The following is a 9,734-nucleotide window of genomic DNA, read 5'->3' as shown; positions in this document are numbered from 1 at the left end:
CTCACAACAGAAGCAACCCCCCTGCCAAGGCCAGTTCTACATCAACAGTATGCAACCCTAAAAAAGGGTGCAATGTATACCAAAATGCTAAGATCATAGCTCAATTCCCAGGTTAACAGCAATTTTACATCCTCTTACAAGTAAAGACTCAAAAAGGCAATTCCTGTAAGAACAAAACATAGTTCTCATAGTCTAAAACTGAACAGAAACACTCCAGTTACAACCTGCATGCATAATTTCCACATAGCTATTCTCTGTAATACAACAAGCCTTAGATTTACTTTTAAAGGCTATTTTAGTATTTAGCATGTACTTTAACTTCACTCTCCTCAGAAAAAAAGGGAAATTTAATACAAGCAGTAACAGAAATGTAAAGATATAATAAGCTTTATTTTATTCGCAGTTGATTCCTACACCATCCTCTTCAACATCCAAAACCTTCTAAGATAGTGTCATTTGGTTAACGCTTAACAAGCTTGCAATGCTACCTCTCATTTCTGTGAACAAAATTAACGTATGCCAATATAAAACTGAGCAGTACCTGTGTACCTTAGATAACGAGAAAGAAAAGATATATTAACAGAAACACAAACCATCTCTTCCATATCACAATAAATAAATAAAAAGCAACTCTGTAAGATTTGTTTAAAAATCCCAGACCAGTAACAGCTTGTGTGCTGTTGGACAGATGCCACGCTTGAACCTCCCAGTGCAAGGAACTATGCATGTTAAAATAACATTATTTACCAAGTATTTGTAGGGTTTTTCCTTAGATTTTCTATATTTTCTTTGAGTGAAAACTACTACAATAAAAGATTCCTATTATCAGATGAAATAAGCATAAAATTATTCCAGAAATCTCTTTTGAACTCTCCTCACAAGGTTGCGACAATTTAGGTCAAAACTAGAATTCCTGTGGTCCTCATCTACCTCTTTCCTACATGACATGAGAAGCCAATCTACGCTTGCATCTTCAGAGCTATTCAACCCACACTGCAATTATTTGGTCATATAATTTTGTCAGGTGAAAAAGTAGGTATGCAGCAAATAAAGACAATATACACAAAAACTTCTGGGTCAAAATCTGACTCTTGGAGAAAGCAAAGGTGAAGTAAGTGTTTTTCTACAGTTTTTACCTAAAGAATGTTAGGGGAGAAAATCACTGTATTTTAGTATTATTTATTCACCAGGACAGCATTCTGCCAAGGTTGTATTAGTCAAAGCAATCAGTGTATACTGTAAGTTTTAAAATGAAGCAGACTGCCCTGTATGTTTGTCACTTCTTTTCAGATTTTAACACTCCCACTTCACTGGCTGGATATGCAACACGCTCAGCCATACCCCATCAAATACCAGTAATAAAAGTAACATTAAAAAAGAAATTAATAATATGCCCCGATATTGAGTAAAAAGCCACTATTTGTCTTGCTTCCTGTGCCTTTAGTATGCACGCCTGGGCCACCATTTCCAAGCATTAGGACCAAAACCATTTCTTGGTTTGGGGTTTCTTTCACTGAAGATAGGCTTCCCTCGTCGCAAGCCAGCACCCAGACCACAGACCGCAGGAGAAATCCCCACAAGCTGTTTGCCCACAGCAATGGCAGGGAGCTCCACTACCAAGGGGGAGCGCAAAGCGTGCCAGCCCGTCAGCACCACTTACCCCACCACTAGCACGACTGCTCGGACACCTGCACTGCATTTTGAAAACGGTACTACGGGCAAAGAGGAGAACGCTGCTAAAGGCAAGCATTAGTAGCGTAACTGCTGCAGGGAAGCTGCTTCCCAACTCCAGCACGCAGGGAGACATTGGAGCTCAGCATCCACTAACGAGGAATTAGTTCAGGAGAGGGTGGACCAGAAAGGGGTTATGTTGTGCACACGCAAGTGTACATAAACACCCGTAAAAGCGGCGCTTCCCACGCGCCGCCGGCCGCAGCCGTTGGCGCACCACCCCGCCTCGCTCGCCGCCGCGCACCACACGCAACGGCCGAGCCCTCCGCCGCCGCACCGCGCATGCGCGGCGACACCGCACCGCCGCGATTTCGCAACCTGCCCGCCACCGAGTCATGTGCTTCTCTCCCCTCCCCCTCCCCACGGGACGTCCCGCGGTAAGCGGGGGCGCGCGCAGCCCTCGCACTGCTTTTGCGGGCCGGGGCGGGGCGGGAAACAGCCCCGAGCGCCGGGTACCAGGCGCTACCTCCGCCCCTTCCCCCTTCTCCTCCGTAGCCGGCGGTTGCCGCCCGGCGCGCGCCCGCCCCGCCCCCTGGGGCATGCGCCGTGGTGCGGGAGGGGGGAGGGGCGGGCGGCAGCCCCGGGACCAGGTGAGGAAGGACGGGGCTGCCGGGCACGATGGGGCGGGGGAGGGCGAGGGTGAAGAGATCGCCTCTGCCTGGCTCCTAACGTGCCCTTAACCGCCTCCCTGGGCCCCGTTGCTTGGCGGCGGCGAGACACCGTCCCGGGGCGGTCACCCTCACAGCCCCTGCGGGGCGCGGGGCGGCGGCGGTTGGGGGGCGCCGTTGGGGCTCTGACGTCAGCGGGGGCGGGGCGGCGCCTCGGTGTCGTGTCCTCTCGTGTAGCCCGGCAGGGAAATGGAGGCTACCGAAAACGGCAGGGGGATAAAATTCCCTCCGCCTTCAGTGGCGTGAGGCGGTCGGAATAGCTTTCTTGGAAAATCCTCCTTTAGAGAAGCGTAACCGCCCCTCTGATGTACGCTACAGGATTGAGGCCAAAATCAGCGTCAGTTGCGCTGTAGGGTTTTACTCCCTATAGAGGGAGTATTAGGGCATAAAAGATACAGCTTTGCCTGCATACCGTACGTTAAGCAACATGCATTGCTATTCTGCAGTATTTCTATTTGATACACATCCTGAGCGTAAAACTTACGGATCGTAGTTGTGTTTTCTGATGGATACAATCTGAAACATAAAGCATTTTCTGCCCAGATTATTTGTGTCTAAGCAACTTGATAGTCCATGAACCCAAAAGCCATTTAAACTTTATAGTTTCTAAAACATAAATATATTAAAATCAAATCTGCAAAGGTATGAGAAAGTCTGTCTCTGATAAACATACTGAATTTCCAGAAGGTATGCATTCATTATTTCTTTTCATTTAAGCAGTAGTTATGTGAGTTTTATGGCCATATGGAACTATAATAGCGATCTTTGCCTACAGTCTAAAAGAGAAATCACTAATCTCTATTATAAATTAAAACAATATGTTATGTTAATAAAATCCCTTAGAATAACTGCAAGCTGATGGTTTGATCCCTTACCTGGATCAAAACATGTTAAAAACATTCAGGGTAGATTCAACCTTTCATCCAGTCCCAAGTGCCTCACTTTCCCTTCTCTTTTCAGAAGGGTTAGTGCAGAAAGGCAATTTTTTGCATGCAGGAGATAGAAACTATTAATTCCTTTGACCTACTAATTTTCTGTTTTGAAAGGAATTAAACAACAGATCTGAAAAAGAGCCTTTTTAGCACAGTTTATATGGCATTTCTTAAAATTTTCATTAATAGAAATTCCCTTTATCTTTCTACCTGATTTTTGTGTGAAGACTTACTTCTTATATTGCTTTTGTCTGAAGTTGTTCTTTTTGCTGTTTCCCAAAATAATTCAGAAGCACCTGCTTTCCTGACAAAACGAGATGCTGTCTGCTGTTGATCTCTTCTGAATTCCAGATTTATTACCTTAGCTGACACGAATGAAGGAGATTGACTGCTAGGATATATGAGCCCTACTAGGATACAGTAATTTATATTAAAAAAATAGATAATCTGAACGCTACCTCAGTTGTTGCTGCAAAATACCAAATGGATACTTTAATGCCTTTCCGAAAGCACAATGCTATAGATCTTGAGTCATTCATATTTGTGGCTAGAAGATCAGCTGATGGCTGAATGTAGTTGTATGAAGGAAAGGGGAGAGAATCCCATTTACATTGGCCTGAATTTGAAGAAAGGCAATAAAGCTTTGTGCTTTTGAAATTTTGCAGTGCAAAACAAACCTATGCTGCTATTGCTATGCCAGGAGAAAGCTATGTTGTGAATTAGTTTTCATTTAACTTGTAATATTGCTATTTTGATAGCATAGGGCATTATGCTATCAAATTATAAGATACGCAGGACTTGAAAATAGTCTCTAAAAGAAAAGAGTATTATATGTTCTGATTTTTTGTAGGGATTTTGCTTAAATGGAAGAATGTAACAAGTTAAAGACTAATGAATCATACTAGTCCTTCTAAAAACATATTTAACACAATCTTTTAAAAATATGTTTATAGGTGATTATTAAGTATGTAGCTACGTCTGAAGAAATATAAAGTGGCTTTGCGTCATGTTGACTAACAAGATAGGGCATCATTTAATGTTACATCAAGCAATGATTCCAAGACACCTGAAACTGTTTCCCTGTATTCATGGCAATAGACTGTTATCAGGTTACAAACCTAAAAGCAATGTGAAGGACTCCTACAGAATTCTTGAGCTGCAGGAAGGATGTTCCCTTGATGATATCAGGAATTCATACCGAAATCTTGCCAAAAAATATCATCCAGACAGCGGTTCCATCACGGCTGATTCTGAAGCATTTATGAAAGTGGAAGAAGCTTACAGAGTTGTGCTCAGTGATGTGGCAAACAAAAAGAAATCCAGTGAGGATGGAGAGGAAGACCAGTTCAAATCAAAAGCACTACAGCATAGACACTACTTGAGTTTTGAAGGTGTTGGTTTTGGAATGCCAAGCCAAAGAGAAAGGCAATACATGCAATTTCGAGTAGACCGTGCTGCTGAACAAGTGTTGGAATACCGGAAGCAGAGGCTTGAAGGGCAGTGTGCTGTGACTGACCTAATGAAAGCCAAAGATGTGAGACAGAGCAAAAAGGTGAAAATAACGCAAGCAATTGAACGGTTGGTTGAGGACCTCATCCAGGAGTCAATGGCTAAAGGAGACTTTGACAATCTCAGCGGTAAAGGAAAGCCATTGCAGAAATTTTCAGACTGTCCACATATTGATCCTATGACTCACAATCTGAACAGAATTCTGATAGACAACGGATACCAGCCGGAATGGATCCTGATGCAGAAAGAAATACGTGAAACGATAGAGCAATTAAGAAAGGGGATAGTGGCATCTAGGAATAAGCTTGGAGGGCCAATGACGCCGTATAGACAGAAGCAATGGAACCGTGTTTGTGAGCAATTCATAGAAGATATCAGGAAATTAAACAAAAGAATTGACAACTTCAATTTAGTTGTTCCTATTCTAAGCAGGCAAATGGTGCACTTTAATGCAGACAAAGAAATTGTACGAGCACAAAAGACTTACGAAGCTTTGATGGAAAAAGGGGAAGCTTCTAATTCAGACATGAAGGAAATTGAACAGGAAAATGTTAAAAGGTTTGGGTTGAAGTCTTCTTTATTTAACTGGTTAAATCTTATCTTGAAATAAGATAATATTGATCCATCTGTCTTGTCAAGGTTTTGAATGCACTTTATTACTAAAACACGTAGCATTAGAAAGAGAAATTTCAGGTATACTGAAAATATGAATTCCACCTGTCTGTTGTTACTATTAGTTGTCTGATGTGCATTTGCAGGTGCTTAATAGATTTCTGTGTGCGTACAGTAAGGAGCAAATAAATTCTCTCCGTTACACTCTTTCAGCTTATTTTACTTTTATTTCAGTCAAAAATAATACTTTACTTTTGTAGCACCGAGTATAATCACTTTTACAGTAATGTTATCCCTTCTTTCCATAGAAAAATGGGAAACTCAGGCGTAACAAAAACATACTAAGGAAAAAGTAGGAACAGATGTCTTGCTGTGCTGTTTGTTTGATGACTTTTCCCCGTTTCATTTAAATGCTCAGAGCTGATAAAAGATTGCCAGGTTTCATGCATTTTTTAAAATTACACATACTAATCTCATCAAGATTAAGCTAAATGGGAAGTGGGGGAGGTTTGGATGTCAGTTTGGAGTGACTGAATTCTGCTGAAGTATATTTTTAGATCTGGCCTTTAACATGCAAGTTCTGTTCTCAGAAAGCATCCTAGCAAATAAGGAAGACTGACCAAAGCTGTAATGTAGTCACATGTTTTTTGGGGGAAGGTGAAAGGGGAAGGGAGGATATTAGTTTTTGAGAGCAATTCAAATACTCTGTATCATTTGTTTTAAAGTATATATGATGGAATATACTAATACAGTTTCTGGGCAGTGGCTTGGGGGTTTGTATGAGAAATTCTCCTTGTGCTGAAGTTTTCTTTATCCTTATTAACCTGCATGCTCCCCTTCCAGACAGTCTGATTTTGCTGGAGGAGTCTACCTTTGAAAAGGTATCACTGCGTGGGCCCCCTTCTGCACTCATGTGCCTAGGATCCAAACTGTCACCCCTGCAGGAGTTGTGCAGTGCCCTGCCACTGGTGGGAAGGAGTCCCACAGGCATTCATGTGCCACCAAGGGGGGACTTTTGATGTCAGAGGTTCAGAAATTGAAGGTAGGTGATAATCCCAACTATTACCCCTTTGGCAGGTGCTCCAGCAACAACAGAGCCTGAGTTACTGTGTTTGCTTTTAGGCAGGTAACTCTGCATGTGCTTCTTCTGGTCTTTGTGCTCTCGGTCATTTAGAGTAAGGTCTTAATATGCAGACAGAATATTATTTATGTTTATTATTAAAATTAGTTAACTGGAGCGTCATTTACTACAGAGTATATATATACATTCAAGATATATAATTAAATATATATTTCTTGCTAAACATTGTATGGGTCTTTAAAGCCTTGTCATAGGCAAAAATATGACTGACAAACTGCTTGCCTTGTGCATTTTAGAAAGTAGGACTCATCTCAGCTTCCTTTAATATGCCTTTTTCAGGAATTAAGGTGGCAAAAGAATGGCATTATATGCACATTGCTCTGCTGTCAGTAGGTCATGCCACTGAGATGCTTGGGCTTTGGCATGCCTTAGTGTTAGTTAGAAGTATCAGATCAGGGCTATTTAGTTCCTTTCTGCTGAGATTCAATTAGCAGGCAGTGATACGCTAGCAGTGCGCAGATCAGTTGGGCCAGACAGTAATTGATGTACTCTTCGCACTTCAGTAGCTCTCTACAGCTGCTTGCAGAGTTTGGGAAGATGATAAAAGATAAAGGATATCTTGCAGATATCTGAGTTAAGTCTGGGGTATTGGTGAAGTGGATGCAAAACATGAGTATGGTCTGAATATGAGTCTTCTGTGTGAGTAGCCCTGATCTAAACTTTCAGAAAGAAAAACCCGGTTAAATGGCAGTCCTCTCACTTTTGGGGTATTCACTAATCTGTTGAAATTGGTATCTTTTCCTTTTTTTGTATGAATGTGATTTACTGAGATCACAGTGTTAGACCAGGTTATACCAAGAGGCTGTGGTCTCACAAGCCAGTGACTTACTTTAGTGGCTGCGTGTATGACTGTCTGCTTATTTTACTTAGACTCATCTGCAGATTCTTTTAATAAAAACCTTAAATTAAGCATACTTTAATGGAAGTAATTTGGCTTAGTAGCCTTTAAAAGATCAGGTTCTGATTCTAATGATGATCTACAGGTACTGGATCTGAATTGCTGTTTAAAGTAATTCACTGGCAGATTTAAAATGAGCTAATTGCAAAATGAATTCATTGCACAAGACTAAATAGAAACTAGATGCCAGTAAATCCAGCTTTGATGGAATTTATATTTGCTCACAATGAAGATAATTTCCGCAGCTTAAATATTTAAGTTTCTATAATGGATGAGTCAGCATGATGACTATGTTCCTTTTAAAACTAGTTGGTTTTAAATGGAGTAGATGTGAGCTGACTCCCATCACTTTAAATCACCCTTACAATGTTTTCATGAAAAATGACACAAAATTGTTGTGCACAAAGTAGCACAAAAATGGCACAAAATCCAGTTCTTCAACACTGTGATAGCGATGAAAAAATAATTAAAATTTTAACTTGCCTCAGGTGTATATACTCAGGGAGTATATTTTTGCAAGGTTGGTCTAATTTGCTGTTGCTCTGAATCTACAAAATCTTAAAAGCAGTATATAATCAGGACTTCTAGAACCCATGATATCAGGTACTGCAGGTGAATTGTAACAATTATAAAGAGAAGATGGCCATCAAAAGCTATGTTTCTGTCTGATGCTGGATTCTTAGTTTGAATTTGACAGCAGTTTTCTTACTACTGCCCTCAAAAGAAAATGATGAGATCACTGCAGAGTCCAGATACAAGTATTTTGCTTATTCCCAGAACTCCTTATGTGTTGATGAAATTATCATATGGAAAGTACCTTGAAGGACTCATTTAGGTGTCATCCTAACGTGCAGAGAGAACATTACTCATATTTGCTGTTAGAATACAGTAATTGGGGTGTGTGTGTGTCCCCCCCAGCCCAGAGTGAGGAATCTGTTTCTTGCCCATCACTCTATGGATCTCTTGAGCACTATTAACAAGCTCTACATTTGTACGTATTAGTGCTGTACAGCAAAAGCAAAAAGCATACTACTGTAGGCTATCTGAAATAAAATTTCAGGCAGTCCTATAAATTGAAGATTTCCTACATATGCTGTAAAGTTTGAGGCATAAATACCTCATTCTGGAGCAAAAATGGATTTCAGGTTGCGTACTGAGTTGCAGAGAGCACTGAGAAGGAATAAAAGGTATGAGAGGCGTGAGCAGGGCATACTATAAGAAAGCAGGATGTGCAGAAATCATCTTTTCGGTAGATCCTGTGCATTCATTAGACTTTCCTGTGGGAATGGGGGAGGGCCTATCCAAGGACATCCCGGCCATAGAAAAGTGGACGGTAAGTGTGTTTAACACAAAGAAAAAAGGCTGAGAGCAGGTGGCTTTGGGTACAGTTTTCACATTTGGGTGGGATTTCATGGGGTCAGAGCTGAACCATTTTTTATTAAGAACCTGAATATTGCCATTTTGTTTGTGTCTTTATAGGTGTTTGTCACAGGGCTTGTTTCCATGCCGAGTTCCCCATATTCTTGTTCTTCGCTCTTGAGTAATACCCTTGAGATGGCTTCCTCGTTTTGTTTATCTTGTTCCTCTCTCTCATTTCTACTTCTCCCTTTTCAGATCGAATCTGTACTTGCTCTTTCATCTGAAGGTGAGTTTTCAGGACGTGTCACTTGCCTAACTAACTTGAATGCTGGAGTTAATTCAGCAGTAATATTTTGCCTTTGTGTCTCCAAAACCGTGGCATTAGATCTTTGTAATAGGCAGTTTTAGGTATTTTATGAGAAGATGGTTCTTTCTTTAGGGACCTTTGGAAGAAACAGACCGGCGAGCTTCTGCGCACGGGAAGTCCGAGGGGAACGAGCTAGGACGGCGTTTGGGGTCGTGCTGGCCGTCGGTCCGCTTTGCACGCGTTCACGTAGCGGGCGTGCAAGCGGACGCCTTGCTGCTAGCACACGCTCCGTGTAACAGAAACGCGTCGAAACGCTCCGTGCCCTCCCCCGCCGGCTCCGGCGTGGCGAAGTGCGCGCTCCGGCGACAGCCGCGGCCGGTGCGGCCCCGTGCGCCTCTCCACCCCCCCGGCCCGCCCGGCGCCGGCGCTAGGGCCCGGGGCGCGGCGCGGCCTCTCGGCCTCCACCGCCCAGGCGGAAAGGGGGCGGGGCTTGCGCGGCCCGCTCCTGCCATTGGTCCTCCGGCCGCTCCGACTTCGGCGCCGCCCTGTCGCGGCGCTGCCTGCTCACCCAGCCTCC

General features: G+C 42.7%; 1 protein-coding gene across 1 annotated transcript; it reads left to right on the top strand.

The window, feature by feature from the left end:
• The first annotated feature begins 2,283 nt into the window (after window positions 1-2,283).
• Window positions 2,284-5,661, top strand: DNAJC28 (DnaJ heat shock protein family (Hsp40) member C28). The gene is made up of 2 exons (XM_062573397.1): window positions 2,284-2,321; window positions 4,285-5,661. Exon 2 carries the CDS (start codon window positions 4,338-4,340, stop codon window positions 5,448-5,450), a length of 1,113 nt encoding a protein of 370 aa, XP_062429381.1. The 5' UTR covers window positions 2,284-2,321; window positions 4,285-4,337; the 3' UTR covers window positions 5,451-5,661.
• Window positions 5,662-9,734: the final 4,073 nt, after the last annotated feature.

The sequence above is a fragment of the Rhea pennata genome, chromosome 1 (genome assembly GCF_028389875.1).
Source record: "Rhea pennata isolate bPtePen1 chromosome 1, bPtePen1.pri, whole genome shotgun sequence".
Classification (NCBI taxonomy): Eukaryota; Metazoa; Chordata; class Aves; order Rheiformes; family Rheidae; genus Rhea; species Rhea pennata.
The sequence above is the reverse complement of the archived record's forward strand: the minus strand, read 5'-3'. Positions and strand labels throughout refer to the sequence as shown.